Genomic DNA, 24,489 nt, shown 5'->3' with positions numbered 1-24,489 from the left:
TGTTTATTATTATTGTTAAATGTGTATATGCAAAATTAAAATTAAAGCTGCGACCGACTTCACCCATCAACTATTTTTACTTGTCCAGTTATTTAGTGGGGTGGTTTTGGGGTGGTAGGGGAGAGGGGATTTCCTAGGTTGGTGGGGCGTGTTTTGTTTGGGGGGGGTCGCCGCAGTCTTGTCTGGAGAAGCTATTTAGTAATTATCTATGAATATTACATGTGACCGGTTTAAACATGTGATTTTTACATATATTGTGACTTTTGGGGTGCTGTTACTAATGTACTGCTGTTATAATGCTTGAAATTATGTCATTTCCTTCTGAAATAAATTATGGGCCACTTAGAACTAGCTGTCTTACTGTGGAGAACACATCGGCTACATTTTATAGATGGAGACGTACTAACTGGTTCCCAGAATTAGCAGATTTATGTCCAGAAATTTGATATATCTGTAGTGGATAGGCATTTTAGAAGGTGACATTTAAGAAAATTGTTAACGTTGTGCCTATGTATGTGAAATGAGAAGTAATATACTTTGTTGAAGATATTTGAATATATATTGCAATTTTTGACACAGTGTATGCCTAAAAATTACTATATGCTATATAGCTCATTATATACCCTGCTTGCATAAAATATTTCTCTGGGTACAAGAATTTGACTCAGAATTCTTAGTACAGTATGGGCTTTTTTTAAATGATACAGTATATACGCTTTTTTAGGCGTAGATGGAGACTATTTAGTCAACATTTTAGTGTAGGCACTGACCCTACCATTTATTGACAGCTCACTTAGCTCTTTAGATACGACGAGATAAGTTTTGCAACACGCTCTGAGACATTGAGTGCCTCCCCATTAGGGGTTTGTCCTCGGTCTTTTGTGTGTGTGTGTTTTTTGTGTGTCCCATTTTTTGGTATGTTTTGTAGGGTGATATAGGGTCTTTAGGGACATCGACATTGAGCAGGGGCGTCACATCGTCAGCAACTAGGGTGCCAACCTCCGCAGACAGGTAGGGCCTCTTTTAGAGCCTACTAGGGTGAAATTATTCCCCCCTCCAATCTTTACTATTAAATATTAGTCATTTGACTTTTTGTGTATATACGAGTCACTATATTCATCCTTAATGAATACTTTAATCTACTATATAATTGTCTAAGGGTCACTTCCGTCTTTCTGTCTGTCCTTCTGTATGTCTGTCTTTCTTTCTGTCACAGATATTCATTGGTCGCGTCCTCTGTCTGTCATGGAATCAAAGTCGCTGATTGGTCTCGCCAGCTGCCTGTCATGGCTGCCGCGACCAATCAGCGACGGCCACAGTCCGATTAGTCCCTCCCTACTCCCCTGCAGTCAGTGCCCGGCACCCGCTCCATACTCCCCGCAGTCACCACTCACACAGGGTTAATGCCGGCGGTAACGGACCGCGTTATGCCACGGGTAACTCACTCCATTACCGCCGCTATTAACCCTGTGTGACCAAGTTTTTACTATTGATTCTGCCTATGCAGCGTCAATAGTAAAAACATCTAATGTTAAAAATAATAAAAAAAATAAAAAATCATTACTCACCTCCGCCGCCTTTCCCGCTCCTCACGACGCTTCGGTGACCGCTCCATGCAAGCGGCAGGTTCCGGTGGCAAGGATGGTATGCTAGAAGGACCTGCCATGACGTCACGGTCATGTGACCGCGACGTCATCACACCCTGGGACCGGAAGGTGCCGCCTGACCCTGGGTAATTTCGCAATGCATGCTGGGAACGGAAGATGGCGGCAGCAGAGCGCACATCAGGACAGCTTCATTGGACGCCGGAGCGTGAGTATATAACTATTTTTTATTTTAATTATTGTTTTTAACAGGGATATGGTGCCCACACTGCTATAGACTACGTGGGCTGTGCAATATACTGCGTGGGCTGGGCAATATACTACGTGGGCTGGGCAATATACTACGTGGGCTGTGCAATATACTACGTGGGCTGTGCAATATACTACGTTGGCAGTGTTATATATTACATGGGCTGTGTTATATACCGCGTGGCTGCTATATACTACATGGCCAGTGTTAGATACTATGCGGGCTGTGTTATGTACTGCGTGGGCTGTGCTATATATTACATGGCCAGTGTTATATACTGCATGGCCTGTGTTATATACTACGTCGCCTGTTATATACTGCGTGGCTGCTATATACTGCGCGTGGGCTGTGTTATATACTGCGTGGCCACTGTTATATACAGTATTGCGTGGCCTGTATTAACGCATCGGGTATTCTACAATATGTATGTATATAGCAGCCATATAGTATATAGCACAGGCCACGTAGTATTTCTCTGCTATATACTACATGGCTCCTATATACTACTTGGCCTGTGCTATATACTATGTGGCTGCTATACACATCCATACATATTCTAGAATACCCGATGCGTTAGAATCGGGCCACCATCTAGTTATATTAATAAAAGGTATATTTTAGAGGGTTGTTTCTTTTTGTGGTGTTTAAATTGATTTGGAAGTCCTTATATTTTTCTTTGGGGGTGATATTTGCACTTCTCTTTTGAGGCGTGGAGCTGTAGCAGTCTGCTAGCGTTGTCTTTGGAGTTTGGAGGGCTTTGGTGTTTCTCTCTGAGTCTACTCAAGCTAAAGGTCTCCCTTGTTTCATTTATACTAGCCGTCTTTAGTGTTAGTGTGGTTCGACCAGTGTTCACCCCTTCCTTCCCTAAGCAGGGCTTACCACTAGGGTCTGGCAGGGATTAAGTATCCTGCTCGGTGATAGGTGCGGAACCTATTTAGGGCAGACAGGATGACATTAGATCTGCCTAGGGGTCTCCACTCCCCGCTTCCCTAGTGTTGGGCCCCCCTTCCACTTATCCCTTTGTGTTGCACTTAGTCTGTCCTACACTGTGCATGACACTATGCAGTCCATTTGGACCCCGTGAAATTGTCTTGATGGGGGGCAATGAGCGCCTGGAATGACATGTTCCTGGGACAATAGGCCTGGATTTACTTTTTGGGGTAATGGTTCTCTATTCAATGGCCCAGCTGGTACATTTAGTATACCAATATAATGTTCTCTAATTATCTTCCAAAGAACCTTTATCAAGTTTCCATTGGCACATCACTTTCTCCATGTCAATAGCAAGTGGAGGTAAGACTAGTCATTTATGGCTATGCAACTGTATAATCTGCTATTGAGGACCCATAAGACATATAATTTTCAAACCAGTAATGCTGATTTGAGATTTTTTTGCCATCCTTTGCTGGGGCCTCCTCATTCTTTATCTCTCCTGGTTGGAGCCGGTTTGTCCAGTTTTGTGAAGGACGTAAAATACACCATTATCAGATATCTTCTGTTTCTCGACACTGGGAGGTGTTTCTTACAACGAGCAGTGGATGCAAAGAACTCGAGCATGATTTATTTCTTCCAGAGGAATTTTTTCTTTTAAAATGAGTAAGGAAGGTGCCATGGGCCCATGGCCCATCATCATTACAGGAAAGGCTTATTTACTGTACATTCAGAGCAGGCAAGCTATGGAATACAGGCGTCCTGTACCCTAGTGCTCCACTCGCATAATCGATCGTTAGATCCAGCAGCTATGAAGGATGGGAGCCATGCTAACGTCCTCGTACCTGCCGGCATTACCAGCACCTCTTCTGATTTGTAGGCACAGTGTGATGTCATTGATGCAAACATGACATCACATCAGGATGGCTGCTCAAATAAGGTCAGAATGCCGACAAGTAGAAGGAGGTTCACACGAGTCCCCTCTGGCACTCACTGACTATTGATGTGGCTACTGGACCAGGGTCCTGCAAATCATCTCCACTACATAGTGTTGATTCAGCCATGCTACGCAAATAGCATTAGTACGTTTAGCACCCTATATTGTGAACATGGCATACTCCACGACCGGCCGGCGCAGGGTACACCTGCAAGAATGGCACTTGTATAGAAGGAAGAGGATAATGATACTTTCAGCGATGAATGATTGATCTACAAACACTGTCAAACTCACGTAAGAGAGTTAACAAGAATTGGCTGGGTAACTTGATCTTCTGCATTCTTCTAGGTAAAGCAACCAGACACTGGAGAAAGCATGGAGGGGAGGTGTGATGGTGTAGGGGCGCTTCGCTGGTGACATTGTTGATGATTTATTCCAAATTCATGGTTCACTTACCTAGTATGGCCACCACAACTTCCCATAACAACATGCCATCATCTGGTTTGCACTTTGTGAGACCATCATCAGGATAATGACCCAAAGCAGACACTTCTCCAGGCTCTATGTTGCATGCACACCACTCAGTATATGAAGGCGATACAATGGAAACGAGTTCTTTATGGAATCCTGGGGAAATGTTACTCAGGGCGACCATTAATTATAATTCTTCACAGTAGAGGGGAGGTAACAGTTTACAGGCACACAGTAATGATACAGTTCTGAGCTAAAGTTGATCACAGGGGTTTTATTCAAGCTTCTTTTCATCACACAGAATCACTTCTCTTCATTCAATGCTCCATCAAGATATATGAAATTCTCTTTACAGATAACTCCTCTTCACACACAGTGTTTTAACCTAAGCATAACTGTACCTTGCTCATGCAGAGAGGTGGGGGATGAGTCCGGTGCTGTAGCTCTCTCACTTCTATCTTGAATTAATAAAGATGCTCCTGGATGACCTGACTGCTTCTATGATTACATCAATTGCTTCCCAGGAAGAACTGGTCTATACAGCTTGTCTGACTTCAGCCTGATAGAAAACTATCTAACACACCTCTTACTCTTGGATGTCCAGGACACATTAACAACTTTCCCAGTATCCCCTGGGGCTGAGCTAACCACTCCCTGTCTGCTATAGTCTTTTTAAAATCAACAGTTCAGCTTCTATCTGTCACATCTACCCAATCAAAAAAGAGAGAGACATAGCGCCCCGTCAGATGATGCAGCCCTCACCATCTCCCAACCTCGTTGCAATAGAGGTGTGTCATGGTTCCCAATGGCAAGGGAACGTCAGAGAACTTAAATAACAGACTAGCTCTTGGGTGATGGAATCTCGAGCTGACCGTGCGCTAAACCTACCACACAACTAACAGTGGCCGGGTGACGTACCTACGTTTTATCCCTAGACGCCCAGCGCCAGCCGGAGAACTAACTAACCCTAATAGAGGAAAAAACAGACCTGGCTTACCTCTAGGGAAATTCCCCCAAAAAGGAGACAGAAGCCCCCCACATATATTGACGGTGAGTTCAGAGGAAAAGACATACGCAGTATGAAGGTAGGTTCAGCAAAGCGAGGTCCGCTTACTAGATAGTAAGAAGATACAATAGGGAACTTCACGGTCAGCTGAAAACCCTATTAAAATACCATCCAGAAATTACTTTAAGACTCATGTGTCAACTCATGACACCGGAGTGGTAATTTCGGCCCACAAGAGCTTCCAGCTACAGAAACATAACATAACTGTGAACTGGAACAAAAATGCAAACAAACTTAGGACTAAGAGTCCAACTTAGCTGATAGTAGTCTAGAAGCAGGAACATGCAACAGAAAGGCTCTGGTTACATTGATGGCCGGCACTAGAATAACTGAGCAGCAAGGCTAAATAGGATACTCCCATATCCTGATGGAAACAGGTGAACAGAGAAAGTGAAGCACACAAGTCCAGTACCACCAGTGACCACCGGGGGAGCCCAAAAACCAAATTCACAACAGTACCCCCCCCCTCAAGGAGGGGGCACCAAACCCTCACAAGAACCACCAGGGCGATCAGGATGAGCCCTATGAAAGGCACGGACCAAATCAGAGGCATGAACATCAGAGGCTGTCACCCAAGAATTATCCTCCTGACCGTAGCCCTTCCACTTGACCAGATACTGAAGTTTCCGTCTGGAAACACGGGAGTCCAAGATCTTCTCCACAACGTACTCCAATTCACCCTCAACCAACACCAGAGCGGGAGGCTCAACGGAAGGCACAACCGGTACCTCATACCTGCGCAATAATGACCGATGGAAGACATTATGGATAGAAAAAGATGCCGGGAGGTCCAATCGAAAGGACACAGGGTTAAGAATCTCCAAAATCTTATACGGGCCGATGAACCGAGGCTTAAACTTAGGAGAAGAAACCCTCATAGGGACAAAACGAGAAGACAACCACACCAAGTCCCCAACACGAAGACGAGGACCAACACGACGACGGCGGTTAGCAAAATGCCGAGTCTTCTCCTGGGACAACTCCAAATTGTCCACCACCTGTCCCCAAATCCGATGCAACCTATCCACCACAGTATCCACTCCAGGACAATCCGAAGACTCCACCTGACCAGAAGAAAAGCGAGGATGAAACCCCGAATTGCAAAAGAAAGGAGAAACCAAAGTGGCAGAACTAGCCCGATTATTGAGGGCAAACTCCGCCAACGGCAAAAAGGCAACCCAGTCATCCTGATCCGCAGACACAAAACACCTCAAATAAGTCTCCAAGGTCTGATTAGTTCGCTCAGTCTGGCCATTAGTCTGAGGATGGAACGCAGACGAAAAAGACAAATCAATGCCCATCCTAGCACAGAACGCCCGCCAAAATCTAGACACGAACTGGGTCCCCCTGTCAGAAACGATATTCTCCGGAATACCATGCAAGCGAACCACATTTTGAAAAAACAGAGGAACCAACTCGGAAGAGGACGGCAACTTAGGCAAGGGCACCAAATGAACCATCTTTGAAAAACGGTCACACACCACCCAGATGACAGACATTTTCTGAGAAACAGGGAGATCAGAAATAAAATCCATAGAGATGTGAGTCCAAGGCCTCTTTGGAATAGGCAAAGATAACAACAATCCGCTAGCCCGAGAACAACAAGGTTTGGCCCGAGCACAAACATCACAAGACTGCACAAAAACTCGTACATCTCGAGACAGAGAAGGCCACCAGAAGGACCTAGCCACCAAATCCCTGGTACCAAAGATCCCGGGATGACCTGCCAACGCAGAAGAATGAACCTCCGAGATGACTCTACTGGTCCAATCATCAGGAACAAACAGTCTACCAGGCGGGCAACGATCAGGTCTATCCGCCTGAAACTCCTGCAAAGCCCGTCGCAGGTCTGGGGAAACAGCAGATAATATCACCCCATCCTTAAGGATACCTGTAGGTTCAGAATCACCAGGGAAATCAGGCTCAAAACTCCTAGAAAGGGCATCCGCCTTCACATTTTTAGAACCTGGTAAGTATGAGACCACAAAATTAAACCGAGAGAAAAACAACGACCAGCGCGCCTGTCTAGGATTCAGGCGCCTGGCAGACTCAAGATAAATCAAATTCTTGTGATCGGTCAATACCACCACCTGATGTCTAGCCCCCTCAAGCCAATGACGCCACTCCTCAAAAGCCCACTTCATAGCCAAAAGCTCCCGATTACCAATATCATAATTTCGCTCGGCGGGCGAAAATTTTCGAGAAAAGAACGCACAAGGTCTCATCACGGAGCAATCGGAACTTTTCTGCGACAAGACCGCCCCAGCTCCGATCTCGGAAGCATCGACCTCAACCTGAAAAGGAAGAGTAACATCAGGCTGACGCAACACAGGGGCGGAAGAAAAGCGGCGCTTAAGCTCCCGAAAGGCCTCCACAGCAGCAGGGGACCAATCAGCAACATCAGCACCCTTTTTGGTCAAATCAGTCAAAGGTTTAGCAACATCAGAAAAACCAGTTATAAATCGACGATAAAAATTAGCAAAGCCCAAAAATTTCTGAAGGCTCTTAAGCGAAGAAGGTTGCGTCCAATCACAAATAGCCCGAACCTTGACAGGATCCATCTCAATGGAAGAGGGGGAAAAAATGTACCCCAAAAAAGAAATCTTTTGAACCCCAAAAATACACTTAGAACCCTTCACACACAAGGAATTAGCCCGCAAAACCTGAAAAACCCTCCTGACCTGTTGGACATGAGAATCCCAGTCATCCGAAAAAATCAAAATATCATCCAGATACACGATCATGAATTTATCCAAATATTCCCGGAAAATGTCATGCATAAAGGACTGAAAGACTGAAGGGGCATTTGAAAGACCAAAAGGCATTACTAAATACTCAAAATGGCCCTCGGGCGTATTAAATGCGGTTTTCCACTCATCCCCCTGCTTAATTCGCACCAAATTATACGCCCCACGGAGATCAATCTTAGAGAACCACTTAGCCCCTTTTATTCGAGCAAACAAATCAGTCAGCAGTGGCAGAGGATACTGATATCTGACTGTAATTTTATTCAAGAGTCGATAATCAATACACGGCCTCAAAGAGCCATCTTTTTTAGATACAAAGAAAAAACCGGCTCCTAAGGGAGATGAAGAAGGACGAATATGTCCCTTTTCCAGGGACTCCTTAATATATTCTCGCATAGCAGCATGTTCAGGTACAGATAGATTAAATAAACGACCCTTTGGAAATTTACTGCCCGGAATCAGATCTATGGTACAATCGCAATCTCTGTGAGGAGGTAGTGAACCAAGCTTAGGCTCCTCAAAAACATCACGATAATCAGATAAAAATTCCGGAATCTCAGAGGGAATAGATGACAAAATGGAAACCAAAGGTACGTCCCCATGAGCCCCCTGACATCCCCAGCTTAACACAGACATTGCTTTCCAGTCAAGAACTGGGTTATGAGATTGTAACCATGGCAATCCGAGCACCAAAACATCATGTAGATTGTACAACACAAGGAAGCGAATCGTCTCCTGATGGTCTGGATTCATACGCATAGTCACTTGTGTCCAGTATTGTGGTTTATTACTAGCCAATGGTGTAGAGTCAATACCCTTCAGAGGTATAGGAACTTCCAGAGGCTCTAGATCAAACCCACAGCGCCTGGCAAAGGACCAATCCATAAGACTCAAAGCGGCGCCAGAGTCGACATAGGCATCCGCGGTAATTGACGATAATGAACAAATCAAGGTCACAGACAGAATAAACTTAGACTGTAAAGTGCCAATTGAAATAGACTTATCAACCTTTTTTGTACGTTTAGAGCATGCTGATATAACATGAGTTGAATCACCACAATAGAAGCACAACCCATTTTTTCGCCTAAAATTCTGCCGTTCGCTTCTGGACAGAATTCTGTCACATTGCATATTTTCTGGAGCCTTCTCAGAAGACACCGCCAAATGGTGCACAGGTTTGCGCTCCCGCAAACGCCGATCAATCTGAATAGCCATTGTCATGGACTCATTCAGACCTGTAGGTGCAGGGAATCCCACCATAACATCTTTAATGGCATCAGAGAGACCCTCTCTGAAATTCGCCGCCAGGGCACACTCATTCCACTGAGTAAGCACAGACCATTTACGAAATTTTTGGCAGTATATTTCAGCTTCATCTTGCCCTTGAGATAGGGCCATCAAGGTTTTTTCAGCCTGAATCTCTAAATTAGGTTCCTCATAAAGCAACCCCAAAGCCAGAAAAAACGCATCCACATTGAGCAACGCAGGATCCCCGGGTACCAACGCAAATGCCCAATCCTGAGGGTCACCCCGCAGCAAGGAAATTACTATCCTAACCTGCTGTGCGGGATCTCCAGCGGAGCGAGATCTCAGGGAAAGAAATAATTTACAATTATATTTGAAATTCAGGAAACGAGATCTATCCCCGGAGAAAAATTCTGGTATAGGAATTCTAGGTTCAGATATAGGAGCATGAATAACAAAATCCTGTAAATTTTGAACCTTCGTAGCAAGATTATTCAAACCTGTAGCCAAACTCTGAGGATCCATTTTAATCAGGTGAGATCAGAGCCATTCAAGGATTAGAAGGAGAGAGAGAGGCAAAGGCTGCAATTAAAGCAGAAATGCAACTGAGTCAACTATAGAGCAAGCTCAGAAGAAAAAAAAATAAAAAAAAATCTGCAGACTTCTTTTTCTCTCCTTTCTTCTGCCAACGGTTTTAACCCTTGGCCGGCCATACTGTCATGGTTCCCAATGGCAAGGGAACGTCAGAGAACTTAAATAACAGACTAGCTCTTGGGTGATGGAATCTCGAGCTGACCGTGAGCTAAACCTACCACACAACTAACAGTGGCCGGGTGACGTACCTACGTTTTATCCCTAGACGCCCAGCGCCAGCCGGAGAACTAACTAACCCTAATAGAGGAAAAAACAGACCTGGCTTACCTCTAGGGAAATTCCCCCAAAAAGGAGACAGAAGCCCCCCACATATATTGACGGTGAGTTCAGAGGAAAAGACATACGCAGTATGAAGGTAGGTTCAGCAAAGCGAGGTCCGCTTACTAGATAGTAAGAAGATACAATAGGGAACTTCACGGTCAGCTGAAAACCCTATTAAAATACCATCCAGAAATTACTTTAAGACTCATGTGTCAACTCATGACACCGGAGTGGTAATTTCGGCCCACAAGAGCTTCCAGCTACAGAAACATAACATAACTGTGAACTGGAACAAAAATGCAAACAAACTTAGGACTAAGAGTCCAACTTAGCTGATAGTAGTCTAGAAGCAGGAACATGCAACAGAAAGGCTCTGGTTACATTGATGGCCGGCACTAGAATAACTGAGCAGCAAGGCTAAATAGGATACTCCCATATCCTGATGGAAACAGGTGAACAGAGAAAGTGAAGCACACAAGTCCAGTACCACCAGTGACCACCGGGGGAGCCCAAAAACCAAATTCACAACAGAGGTGGTTCAGAATGAGACAGAGGCAGAGTGAAGGAAAAGCGGCCAACAAGTGCCCAGTGTAAACGGTATAAAGCTGTTATCAGAGTAACTGGGGGAACTAGGAGGAATCCAAGGTTAAGCACACATTCTGGCTTGTTTCACACATTTTTCTTTATGCCTTATGCCTGATCAATCAAGACCAGTGTCTATTACGGTATATTCATCATTCTGAGACTAGAAAGAAAGTGCTTTTTTATCCCAGAAATGATGCCCCTCCTGTCCATGGTAGTGTCTGTAATGCCGGCATTGTATTCAAATGAATGAGACTAAGCCGTCAATACCATATACAGTGGCGGAGAAGAAAAGGCCTTTAGTTTCTTATCCTAAACCCTTCAAGATCGGCGGCTGCACTTGTATGATGAGTCACTTTTGCACAATTTTTTTTAACTGTTTGTCCTTCAATAGAATAAAGTTATTTGATGTTAATTTTTCTAATAACACCTAAATCCAACACATACACATAAAATGTAAACCTGTTTTTTTTTGTATTAAATTCTTTATTTTAATAAACATTTTGTAGGAAAACAGATAGCGGAATGTAAGATTAAACAATATATTACATCAGTGGTCAACAACCTGTGGATTTCTGGCTATTGTAAACTACATCTCCCAGCATTCCCTTAGAGTTATCTGGAAACTTTCCCTCTGAGCAGTTCAAGAGAAAACATTGAAATAAATATTAATCCTCCAATTGAAGCCACTAGGTTGAGCTCAAATATTGAAAGTTTTATACATTTGTTTGCAGCGAGTTGCATCTAGTGGCGGTTGCAGGCGGACAGAATTTCATCATGTAACTATAGGGTAAATGGAAGGAAAGGATTTTGCCCTGGGTATATAAAAACTATCATTATATAATATTAACCCTTCTGGACCTCCAGGGATATTAGATGTTACACTATTATCACCCTAAACTGCCATGCATGATATATTTCAATATTGACCCCATTTTCTTAGTGACTAATACCTGCAATCTCCGGTAGTCTAACTCAGTCTAGGCCACCAGGAATACCGCTAAGCTATCCTAGGTAAAATGTATAATGTAATGATGGTAAAATAATTTTACCATCTCTTTTGTTAGGCACCAATGCACTTGGAAGACTTCTACAAAAATCCTGCTATTACCCGTGGCCATGCTGGAAGTCGTAGTTAACAATAGCTGCGAAGATACAGGATACAGACTACAGTCTTATATTACAATTGATATTAAACTGTCATTCTTTGCACTAAAAACACACATGAAATAAATAAGTTAAAGGAAAAGTGGTAATAAAAAAAACTGTGTGTGTTATACAATATTTATAATACAGCGGGAGTAACGTCATATTATACAGTGAAGAAATCTATATAGAGATCTGCTTTACAAGGGAATCACGGCAGATATGGAAAAGCTGCTAGATTACTCATATTAGGAGTGCAAACGCCCCAGCACAGGTGCCCGTAAAATAGGTTCATTTATACAGTATGTAAGAAGTGCATGTGCAGAATATGGACTGCTGGGCATACTTGGTTATATTGCTTGCTCCTTTAAGGAGAACTTGTCACTTGTAATAAATATGTAATTTTTTTTCCTTGATGTAAATACCAGCAATGTTTTCTTTCGTTCCTATGCCTCTCCGTTCCTTAGATGTGGCCTCTTCTTCTCTGTGTGTAAATTTAGTTCCATTAGCCAAGTGGGCATGGTCATAAAACTTCTCGATGGGTGTCTTCTTGAGGACCCCTCCCTGTTGTCTATAAAGACTAGATTTCTATATCAGGAAGAGTACGCCATATATCCGGAACAGTGGTAATTATATATAGCAAGTGACTCGTCCTCTTTAAGGACTACAGATGGCTGAGAGGTTTTATATCAATGCATATATGTTTTGTTGCTCAATGCATATGTTCTGTTTTTCAGAGTCTAGAGAAGGAAGAACATTGTGTGACTTGTGTGAGTGCTGCTGTAATTTGGCACAAGTAGAAGAAGTTTCTTGAAGGTTTATAGAAAGTCCTACAAGGCCATTGAAGAACCTCGTGCTTGCTGAGGGTATGAAGCCTGATAATGCCCTAATAGGAGAGGTCGAGATGGAGCCTAGAAATTGTGAAGGTTTTGGTGTCATTGAGCAGGGTAATTAGGTAAACAAGGGTGCGATTGATTTGAGCAAGTGACAAAACGTTGGTCAGCGCTTGGTGGCTGAGACCTTGTCCACTGAAGGTGGCACCTTTTCTTTCTATTGTGAGGAAGAGATTAACTGGAAAGTATCTGGATTGGACTACTAGACCAGGGGTGGTGAGACATCATGGAAAGGCTTGTGAAGAGCTCCAGGAACCAGGTCCCCTGTTGGAACTTGTGCTCAACGTGGACACGAAGACAATTTGGTTGCCTTGTTTAGTACAGCATGGAGATTGATTTCAGGAGAGGACAGTGAGCTAACATCTAACCTTCTGTGTTCTGGGACGACGAGTCAAGTCGTGTCGTAGGAGGACCTACATAATATTTATGTTGGCTCAACCTTTGTTGGGAACCAATGTGGGTGAGAAGTGAATGGTGAGCTCAAACATGGTGAAGACTGTAGGAGGGTCCTGTAGCGGGCTGAGAAAATCCTTGTGAAACAGTAGGATCTTAAGTCAGGGCTGAAACTCTATTGTCGGCAAAGCAACCAACTGTAGTTTAGGAAGTCCCAAAACTTTTCTGTGGATCATATGAGAAGACCAAGTTCATCAAAGCCTGGAGATAGTTAAGGGCCCTGTTGGAGATTTTTGCATTGGGGCGGACATGCTTAAACTTAACCCACTAATTATAGTCAAGGTCTGGTCCTATAGGCCTAGATTGTGTTGGACTATGGGGTATAGCTGTGGATGGGGTGAAAAATAATTTCCACAACCCCACAAAAATTGCTGGTCGGCTCATTATTTATAACAGGTATTTGTGACACGGTGGAAATATATAGTAATCTAAAATAAGAAATAAGTCCCAGGAGTATTTACTTTCTACTTTCTTAGTGACCTCAATCAATATCATTTGGTTATTTTTTCAGTAATGTGACAAAATCCTGGTACAATTTATTAGCTAAACTCCCAGTGATGTCATTAGTTTCCTCAAACCTGACAAGCTACATTACCAGTGATGTCATAGGTCCCGTCTAGAATTCAGCTACTTTCCTTGTGCATTGATAGGATGCCCTCTTAGGCTAGGCTCACATTTGCGGTTGAGTCCGCAGTGTATCATCTGCATGCGCAAACGCATGCAAAAACGCATGCAAACGCATGCTTACACAGCATTTTTTTCCGCCTCAGCATACGCATGAAGTAAAAAAACACAGCGTTTGCATGCGTTTTTACATGTGCAGCGCCCCAGAGTCCTGGTCGTTGCAGTACTGTGGCTCCGCCACTATGGGGAGCCATGGTGCGTCCGATGGCACTGAAGGAGTTCATCTGATCAGGTATCACAGACACCAATAGATTTCACAGCCGGGCCTCCGGGGGGAGCTAAGGGTTCTATTCATTAGGCCACTCCCCACCATAGTGGGTAAACTGGGGGTCAGGCAGGAAGTTAGAGGAGAAAGCTGACTGGATTGAACGAAGCAACACCTGGTGGCAGAGGGTGTTGTGGAGGAAGAGACAGTAGGGTCTCTGTCAGGGGTGGGATCCTGACAGAGGCTTGGCATTGAAAAGAACGTAACGGGTCCGCGCCAGCTCCGGGAAGCGGCGGGACCCAAGAAAGGACTAGAAGCGAGATAGATTGTGCTGAGTGAGAAACGAGATCAAGCAATAGGAGAATACCAGTAGGGGTCGTGCTGTAAGACCGGAGCAACATCCTACTGAGGCGCACTACCGGCGGCCGGAACGCCGAGGGAGTATTTCATTAGACAGCTTCAAGCAATACTCTAAACAGCGGCAGGACAGTCAGTCTCAGGCGGGCTGTCTCACCTAAATCACCTATGAAGTCTTGGGAGGCAATTGCGGGAGAGGGGTGTCTCTAGGGTCCCGGAAGAACTCCAGGCCTACCCGACAAACGGGTGCCGTTCTAACTGTAACATCAGGAAGGGACGGAAGATTAGCAGAAGATCAGTTAATCGAGTTGTGAGGGAACACGAGAAACAGACACAACGGTTGTGGGGTACTTTCCGTAAGCATAGCAGGGAAGGACTACAACACATAGCGCTAAGAAGGAAGGCACCGATTTCCACCTGTGAAGTGAACTCTGGAGGTGCCATTGGACCGGCCGGACTTGCGCAGCCTGGTGAACCGTATTCTGGACTGAGGACTCAGAGATCTCCAGTAAAGAGGTAAAGAGACTGCAACCTGGTGTCCTCGTTATTTACCGCGACCTGCACCCCACAACTGCACCACCAACATCCACACCTATCATTCACTGTGCACCCCACGGCAGGGTCACGGGCCGGGGCCTAGCCGCCGTGACAACCCCAGAAGCAGAGACTCAGAGGCCCGGTACCGGGTACCCCTCGGCCCTGCGGCAGTGGGGGCGCTACAACTTGGCGTCACGAACAGGATCTACTTAAGCCTGAAGAATCAGGTCATGTGTGCCTTGGAACTGAGATTTGTTGTGCTAGGACTGTATTATGTTGCAAAGACTGTGCTATGACCTTCCCCGCCAAAACCGTCGCCATTACAATAATATGTGGCACGCAGGGAACATGGGGCGTGTCATCGTGGGCGTAGCTTGGAAGAGTGGCGCGAAAATGGAACCCACCCCTCACAGATACTACTGTGTTCAGAAGATATGCCCATCAAGGGGAAGGGTCCGCCTCCTAGTGTGGGATGGTGGAGGAGAGAAAGGCTGCCCTCCGGACGGGGAGGGGCAAGAACTTCTGGAGACCACGAGGCAGAATCCGATTGGCAGCATGGAGCGCGGAAGTCACCCCGGGGAGGGAGAGAAGACCTCTGCCAGGTTCTACCAATGGGAGCCGGCGGAGTCCTTACCAGGTTGCGCTAATCAGGAAATCCTCGGGGCAGAAGTGGAGGAGCTGTGTCGGCAGTTCCGGAGCCTGTGCCAGCGAGCAACCACCCCTAGCGAGGAGCCGCACCAGGTATCGGTCCCGCAGCCGACAACGGAGGAGGCCGGCACCGGAGATGCGGCGGAAGCAGGTAACAGCGCCGACTTGGACGTGGCGATTGAGGAACCCCTGCTGGTGGATGTAGACTCGCCCCCACCACGACCACCCGGACGGGTGTGTAGCCGTATCGAGTGCGAGAGGCCCTGGGAAACCTTGCAGACCGCCGATCGCCCCCTGCGACCCATCAAGCAGTCCCCGCAGTTCCAGGGAGAATGGGTCACCTTCAAGTGGACCCGCGCGGCCACCACCAACCTGATGGGGTTTCCCGGGGATGTCCAGGAGGAAGGGGAGAGTATTGAGGTCATCCGCCAGAGGGAATACCGCCAGCAGCTGCGCCAGCAAGAAGAGGAGTGGGCCCGCAAGAAGGAACTCCGGCGTCAGGCTGAGCGGGAGAAAGACCTTCAACTCAAAGCCCAGGTCAGGCAGGCCGCTGAAGAAAACTGGGGCCCGCAGCGCTGCGGTGTGATCAGCACCTTCCGATTGCAGGGAGGTTGGGGCTTCATTAAAGAGTCCGGCCTTGCCTTGGAGGTGTTTGTAAACCGGCGGGACGTGGAGGCGCACCTTGTGGAAGGACATCCAGGCCGGGATCTCTATCCAGGGGACCGAGTTAAGTATACCCGCCACTGGGGAGATAAAGGGTGGTATGCCTTGCATGTACGTAAATACAAGCCGGAAGTGACACTACCAGCCCCTGATGATTCCCCAAGACCTGCGGCCATTCCCCCGATCTCCTTGTGTGCCAGATGCTTGCGGACCATCACCCCAAGGAGAACTGTGAGTACCCAGACCCCAATCTGGGGTGCGGACGCCCTTTATGTGGTGGCAGGAGGAGAGCGGTACTCGCGGAAACCGCCCCCAGACTTGGAAGGTTAAACCTCGATACCATGAGTATGTATATAGTTACTATTTCCTGCTGCTAAACCCGCTCAGGGTAAACTCGTAAAGGGATCCCTTTGTTGACCCGGGATCCCTATTGTTTTGTTTTCTTGTTTGTTTTCCAAGTTTTTGCACAAAGTTTACAGAACTGCTGAAATCATGAACAGTGCATGATCCGAACTTTTTGTAAATAGTTTGCACCTTATTAAAGGCGCTCCCTACTGGTTTTATTTAAAGACTCTTTGCGAAGATACCGCACTGGAACCTTTGCTGAGCATGGACTGGTAGTCTGAGAAGACGAACTACCTCAGAAAGACTTGATCCCCTCTTAAAGGGGATGTTCATTTGTCGCGTTTCGATAGTAATATTGCTTAAGACAAGTAGCAATAATGTTGATGAGAGAAAAGTGATGATAATGTTTGTACGAGAAAGTTATATGTGTTTAATTAGTTAAATGTGAAGAAATACTGATGATGTGCTCTGAGAATTAAAAGGTGAAAGATAGAAGAAGGATGCAGTGGGCCCGTAGAGATAGATGTGGTGTCCAGCATGCAAGAAAGGAAGAAAGATAATGAGAAGGCTTAATGTTCGATAGAAAATGTTTAGATAATGTTGATGGATAGTTAGGATAGAAGGTAAACCCTGAGTCCTCATAGGAGTCATGTAGAGATGACTTAGTGCTCTTAAACTGAAAGTAATGTTATGTTCTATACTGTGTATAGTAGTTGAAAAGGCAGTAGGCCCTGGCTGAACGGGGCGGTCCTGTAACAGAAAGGAGAGGCAGTAGGTCTGGTGCCGATAGGACAGGCGGTCCTGCAGATTTAAAGAAGGCGAATGGGAAAGTTAAAATACCTTATAATGTGATTATAGGAAGGTCTTTAGTGGATTTAGAGTGTGAATCCTTAAAGGCAATGTTAAATTATTGTTCAACAATTTTGTACTTAGTAGAATACCCGGTTGGGTAACAGGAGTTATTTATAGCCTGTAATTTATAATGTTAACCATGTTTGTAACGTTCAAGTGTCCTCACCTCCCATAAAGGGAAGCTCTGTTCAAGTATACTTATTATTATTTGCACTCAACAAAAATTGTATGTCTTTTTGCTAACCTGTATTGTTTTCTTCCCAGTCCCGGAGTACTGTGTTTAACCAGGGGGGAGTGCAGCGCCCCAGAGTCCTGGTCGTTGCAGTACTGTGGCTCCGCCACTATGGGGAGCCATGGTGCGTCCGATGGCACTGAAGGAGTTCATCTGATCAGGTATCACAGACACCAATAGATTTCACAGCCGGGCCTCCGGGGGGAGCTAAGGGTTCTATTCATTAGGCCACTCCCCACCATAGTGGGTAAACTGGGGGTCAGGCAGGAAGTTAGAGGAGAAAGCTGACTGGATTGAACGAAGCAACACCTGGTGGCAGAGGGTGTTGTGGAGGAAGAGACAGTAGGGTCTCTGTCAGGGGTGGGATCCTGACAGAGGCTTGGCATTGAAAAGAACGTAACGGGTCCACGCCAGCTCCGGGAAGCGGCGGGACCCAAGAAAGGACTAGAAGCGAGATAGATTGTGCTGAGTGAGAAACGAGATCAAGCAATAGGAGAATACCAGTAGGGGTCGTGCTGTAAGACCGGAGCAACATCCTACTGAGGCGCACTACCGGCGGCCGGAACGCCGAGGGAGTATTTCATTAGACAGCTTCAAGCAATACTCTAAACAGCGGCAGGACAGTCAGTCTCAGGCGGGCTGTCTCACCTAAATCACCTATGAAGTCTTGGGAGGCAATTGCGGGAGAGGGGCGTCTCTAGGGTCCCGGAAGAACTCCAGGCCTACCCGACAAACGGGTGCCGTTCTAACTGTAACATCAGGAAGGGACGGAAGATTAGCAGAAGATCAGTTAATCGAGTTGTGAGGGAACACGAGAAACTGACACAACGGTTGTGGGGTACTTTCCGTAAGCATAGCAGGGAAGGACTACAACACATAGCGCTAAGAAGGAAGGCACCGATTTCCACCTGTGAAGTGAACTCTGGAGGTGCCATTGGACCGGCCGGACTTGCGCAGCCTGGTGAACCGTATTCTGGACTGAGGACTCAGAGATCTCCAGTAAAGAGGTAAAGAGACTGCAACCTGGTGTCCTCGTTATTTACCGCGACCTGCACCCCACAACTGCACCACCAACATCCACACCTATCATTCACTGTGCGCCCCACGGCAGGGTCACGGGCTGGGGCCTAGCCGCCGTGACAACCCCAGAAGCAGAGACTCAGAGGCCCGGTACCGGGTACCCCTCGGCCCTGCGGCAGTGGGGGCGCTACACATGCGTTTGCGCTTTTTATGCGCATGTGTTTGATATTTCCAGGAGGGCGTATCTCAATGGGTGTGTCTAAATCAGTTCCTGGAAATGCGCAGTCCGAAGGATGCAAGCACATGGAATGCGTCAGAAACGCTGCGGACACAACCACAAATGTGAAACCAGCCTTAGTGAAGTCACCTCATCCTGTACATTGATACATTGATAGGATGCCCTCTTAGTGATGTCACCTCTTCCTGTGCATTGATAGGATGTCCTTTCAGTGATGTCACCACGCCCTGTGCATTGATAAGATGCCCCCTCAGTGAAGACATCCTGTCCTGTGCATTGATAGGATGCCCTCTCTGTGATGTCACCTCTTCCTGTACATTGATAGGATGCCCTCTCAGTGATGTCACCTCGTCCTGTACATTGATAGGATGCCCTCTCAGTGATGTCACCTCGTCCTGTGCATTGTTAGGATGCCCTCTCAGTGATGTCACCTCGTCCTGTGCATTGTTAGGATGCCCTCCCTGTGATGTCATCTTGTCCTGTGCATTGATAGGATGCCCTCTCAGTGATGTCACCTCGTCCTGTGCATTGTTAGGATGCCCTCTCAGTGATGTCACCTCGTCCTGTGCATTGTTAGGATGCCCTCTCAGTGATGTCACCTCGTCCTGTGCATTGTTAGGATGCCCTCTCTGTGATGTCATCTTGTCCTGTGCATTGATAGGATGTCCTCTCAGTGATGTCACCATGTCCTGTGCATTGATAGGATGCCCTCTCAGTGATGTCACCTCGTCCTGTGCATTGTTAGGATGCCCTCTCAGTGATGTCACCTCGTCCTGTGCATTGTTAGGATGCCCTCTCAGTGATGTCACCTCGTCCTGTGCATTGTTAGGATGCTCTCTCAGTGATGCCACCTCGTCCTCTGCATTGTTAGGATGCCCTCTCTGTGATGTCACTATGTCCTGTGCAATGATAGGATACCCTCTCAGTGATGTCACCTCGTCCTGTGCATTGATAGGATGCCCCCTCAGTGAAGTCATCCTGTCCTGCGCATTGATAGGATGCCCTCTCAGTGATGTCACCATGTCCTTTGCATTGATAGGATGCCCTCTCTGTGAAGTCACCTCATCCTGTACATTGATAGGATGCCCTCTTAGTGATGTCACCATGTCCTGTGCATTGATAGGATGCCCTCTCAGTGATATCACCTCGTCCTGTGCATTGTTAGGATGCCCTCTCTGTGATGTCACCATGTCCTGTGCATTGATAGGATGCCCTCTCAGTGATGTCACCTCATCCTGTGCATTGTTAGGATGCCCTCTCTGTGATGTCACTATGTCCTGTGCATTGTTAGGATGCCCTCTCAGTGATGTCACCTTGTCCTGTGCATTGTTAGGATGCCCTCTCAGTGATGTCACTATGTCCTGTGCATTGATAGGATGCCCTCTCTGCAATGTCACTATGTCCTGTGCATTGATAGGATGCCCTCTCAGCGATGTCACTATGTCCTGTGCATTGATAGGATGCCCTCTCAGTGATGTCACCTCGTTCTGTGCATTGATAGGATGCCCTCTCAGTGATGAGGTAGTAGAACACGGCACTCATACACTGAAGGAGGGGAGGTGCTCAAGTAGGGTATCCAGCCCCAAATATCCAAAATTAGAAAAAAAACTTGGCACTCAAATGGTAGTGCAGCTCGAAAATAAATAATTTAATATGCATCCGTAGGCAAATGGTTAAATGTTTTCGGTCCACATCCGGACCTTAATCAGAACAAATTACTGGTACGGTAGATAATGTTAATGTCCTGCCGTTTGCAGATCCAATGAGGGTTTCAAAATGCCTGGATGCCCTGATGAGTCCTGTGTGTGTTGGCGCTCACCCTCCACGACCTTGGTCCCATACCACTTTGCGCTGACACACACAGGACTCATCACGGCATCCAGGCATTTTGAAACCCTCGTTGGATCTGCAAACGGCAGGACATTAACATAATCTACCGTACCAGTAATTAGTTCTGATGAAGGTCCGGATGTGGACCAAAAACATTCAACCATGTCACCACGCCCTGTACATTAATAGGATGCCCTCTCAGTGATGTCACCACGCCCAGTACATTAATAGGATGCCCTCTCAGTGAAGTCACCATGCCCTGTACATTAATAGGATGCCCTCTCAGTGATGTCACCACGCCCTGTACATTAATAGTATGCCCTCTCAGTGATGTCACCACGCCCTGGACATTAATAGGATGCCCTCTCAGTGAAGTCACCACGCCCTGTACATTAATAGGATGCCCTCTCAGTGATGTCACCACGCCCTATACATTAATAGGATGCCCTCTCAGTGATGTCACCACGCCCTGGACATTAATAGGATGCCCTCTCAGTGATGTCACCACGCCCTGTACATTAATAGGATGCCCTCTCAGTGATGTCACCACGCCCTGGACATTAATAGGATGCCCTCTCAGTGATGTCACCACGCCCTGTACGTTAATAGGATGCCCTCTTAGTGAAGTCACCATGCCCTGGACATTTATAGGATGCCCTCTCAGTGAAGTCACCATGCCCTGGACATTAATAGGATGCCCTCAGTGAAGTCACCATGCCCTGGACATTAATAGGATGCCCTCTCAGTGATGCCACCACGCCCTGTACATTAATAGGATGCCCTCTCAGTGATGTCACCACACCCTGGACATTAATAGGATGCCCTCTCAGTGATGTCACCATGCCCTGGACATTAATAGGATGCCCTCTCAGTGATGTCACCACGCCCTGGACATTAATAGGATGCCCTCTCAGTGATGTCACCACACCCTGGACAGTAATAGGATGCCCTCACAGTGATGTCACCACACCCTGTACGTTAATAGGATGCCCTCTCAGTGATGTCACCACACCCTGTACATTAATAGGATGCCCTCTCAGTGATGTCACCACCCCTGGACATTAATAGGATGCCCTCTCAGTGATGTCACCACGCCCTGGACATTAATAGGATGCCCTCTCAGTGATGTCACCACACCCTGGACAGTAATAGGATGCCCTCACAGTGATGTCACCACGCCCTGGACATTAATAGGATGCCCTCTCAGTGATGTCACCACACCCTGGACAGTAATAGGATGCCCTCACAGTGATGTCACCACGCCCTGGACATTAATAGGATGCCCTCTCAGTGATGTCACCACACCCTGGACAGTAATAGGATGCCTTTTCAGTGATGTCACAATGCTGAATTGAATTATGGGGGTCATATTCCTATTGATGTCATCATTTCTTTGCATTGATAGGCTGTGCTCTCAGTGATGTCATAGTGCCCTCTTTGAATTAACCGCATCCTGTGCATTGATAAGGCGACTCCTCAGTCATATCACCATGATCTTGTGAATAATTTGGGCGGCATGCCAAGTGAAGTCACCCCAAGTCCTGTTAGGGATTGATAGGCAGCATGTTCACTGGAGCGACCTTGTCCTAGTTACTGAAGAAGGTTGTATTCTCAGTGACGACGCTTTCTCCTTACAGACTGGTTGGCAGCCTATACACTAATATAATAACATCACATGTTTATAGGATGAATTCCGCACAATGTCACTGCGTCCATGTGAATCGACAGGCTGGATAATCAGCGATGTGTGACAGAACGTTCCAAGCTTACATAATGTTTTCCTCTACGCTGGAATAAACTGGAAAACTTCTAGCAGAAGCAGATGCCGTGGTGAGGCGGCTGCACGGGTTTACCAATTACGGTAAATGTGCCATAGTGAGTCCGGCTACAACGCAGTGACAGCGTCGCGGAGACGGTGTAAAGTGCATACAGTAGACTGAACAGACCGGGCGATAACCGAGCAGCTCTGCAATCAGGTGAGGAGGGAGTAGGAGTTAGACATCTCACTGGAGGAGCTGGCCTGGGCTGAGGAAATGTTGTAAACGCCTGAGAGAAGAGGGAGAGTTATTAGATGTATCTATTATCTATCTATTATCTATCTATAATCTAGTATCTATCTATTATCTATCTATTATCTATCTATCTATTATCTATCTATTATCTCAGATCTACTGTTGGTACGGAAAGTATTCAGACCCCTTTAAAATTTTCACTCTTTGATTAATTGCAGCCACTTGGTAAATTCAAAAAAAGTTCATTTTTTCACATTAGTGTACACTCTGCAGTGCACCCCATCTTGACTGAAGAAAACCAAAAATGTAGACATTTTTGCAAATTTAATAAAAAACAAAAAATGAAATTTTACACGGTCATAAGTATTCAGACCCTTTGCTCGGACACTCATATTTAAGTCCCATGCTGTCCATTTCCTTGTGATCCTACTTGAGATGGTTCTACTCCTTCATTGGAGCCCAGCTGTGTTTAATTAAACTGATAGGACTTGATTTGGTAAGGCGCACACCTGTCTATATAAGACCTCACAGCTCACAGTGCATGTCAGACCAAATGAGAATCATGAGGTCAAAGGAACTGGCCAAGGAGCCTGGAGACAGAATTGTGGCAAGGCACAGATCTGGCCAAGGTACAACAGAATTTCTGCAGTATTCATGGTTCCTAAGAGCACAGTGGCCTCCATAATCCTTAAATGGAAGAAGTTTGGGACCACCAGAAGTCTTCCTAGACCTGGCCGTCCAGCCAAACAGCAATCGTGGGAGAATAGCAGTAGGGAGATGGGAGAATGTTCCACAGAGTCAACTATAACTGCAGCCCTCCACCAGTCAGGCCTTTATGGCAGAGTGGCCCGACGGAAGCCTCTCCTCAGTGCAAGATATATGAAAGCCCGCATAGAGTTTGCTAAAAAAACACATGAAAGACTCCCAGACTATGAGAAATAAGATTCTCTGGTCTGATGAGACGAAGATAGACCTTTTTGATGATAATTCTAAGTGGTATGTGTGGAGAAAACCAGGGACTGCTCATCACCTGCCCAATACAATCCCAACAGTGAATCATGGTGGTGTCAGCACCATGCTATGGGGGTGTTTTTCAGCTGCAGGGACAGGATGACTGGTTGTCATTGAAGGAAACATGAATGTGGCCAAGTTCTGAGATATCCTGGATGAAAACCTCTTCCAGAGTGCTCTGGACCTCAGACTTGGCCGAAGGTTCACCTTCCAACAAGGCAATAACCCTAAGCACACAGCTAAAATAACAAAGGAGTGGCTTCAGAACAACTCTGTGACCATTCTTGACCGGCCCAGCCAAAGCCCTGACCTAAACCCAATTGAGCATCTCTGGAGAGACCTGAAAATGGCGTCCACCAACGGTCACCATCCAACCTGACGGAACTGGAGAGGATCTGCAAGGAAGAATGGCAGAGGATCCCCAAATCCAGAGGTGAAAAACTTGTTACATCATTCCCAAGAAGACTCATGGCTGTACTAGCTCAAAAGGTGCTTCTACTCAATACTGAGCAAAGGGTCTGAATACTTATGACCATGTGATATTTCAGCTTTTCTTTTTTAATAAATTTGCAAAAATTTCTACATTTCTGTTTTTTCAGACAAGATGGGGTGCAGA

General features: G+C 46.2%; 1 protein-coding gene and 1 long non-coding RNA gene across 5 annotated transcripts in view; both read right to left on the bottom strand.

Moving 5' to 3' along the window:
* Window positions 1-18,973: 18,973 nt before the first annotated feature.
* Window positions 18,974-20,745, bottom strand: LOC143808657 (uncharacterized). The gene is made up of 2 exons (XR_013221989.1): window positions 20,082-20,745; window positions 18,974-19,149 (listed from the first exon to the last, which is right to left on the bottom strand). It is a non-coding gene; the product is annotated as an uncharacterized LOC143808657 (long non-coding RNA).
* A 216-nt stretch (window positions 20,746-20,961) lies between these two features.
* ADGRF5 (adhesion G protein-coupled receptor F5) overlaps window positions 20,962-24,489 on the bottom strand; it is a 209,249-nt gene continuing 205,721 nt past the window's right edge. For all 4 annotated transcript variants that reach the window (XM_077291547.1, XM_077291544.1, XM_077291545.1 and 1 more), the window contains one exon: window positions 20,962-22,896. Coding sequence is in view for 3 of the 4 variants with exons in the window: in XM_077291544.1 (XP_077147659.1) it covers window positions 22,823-22,896 (74 nt within the window). In the remaining variant the exon portion in view is untranslated. The remainder of the gene's footprint in view (window positions 22,897-24,489) is intronic.

Source organism: Ranitomeya variabilis, chromosome 2 (assembly GCF_051348905.1).
Source record: "Ranitomeya variabilis isolate aRanVar5 chromosome 2, aRanVar5.hap1, whole genome shotgun sequence".
NCBI classification, from domain to species: Eukaryota; Metazoa; Chordata; class Amphibia; order Anura; family Dendrobatidae; genus Ranitomeya; species Ranitomeya variabilis.
Note: the sequence above shows the minus strand (reverse complement) of the source record. Positions and strands in the feature narration are given on the sequence as shown.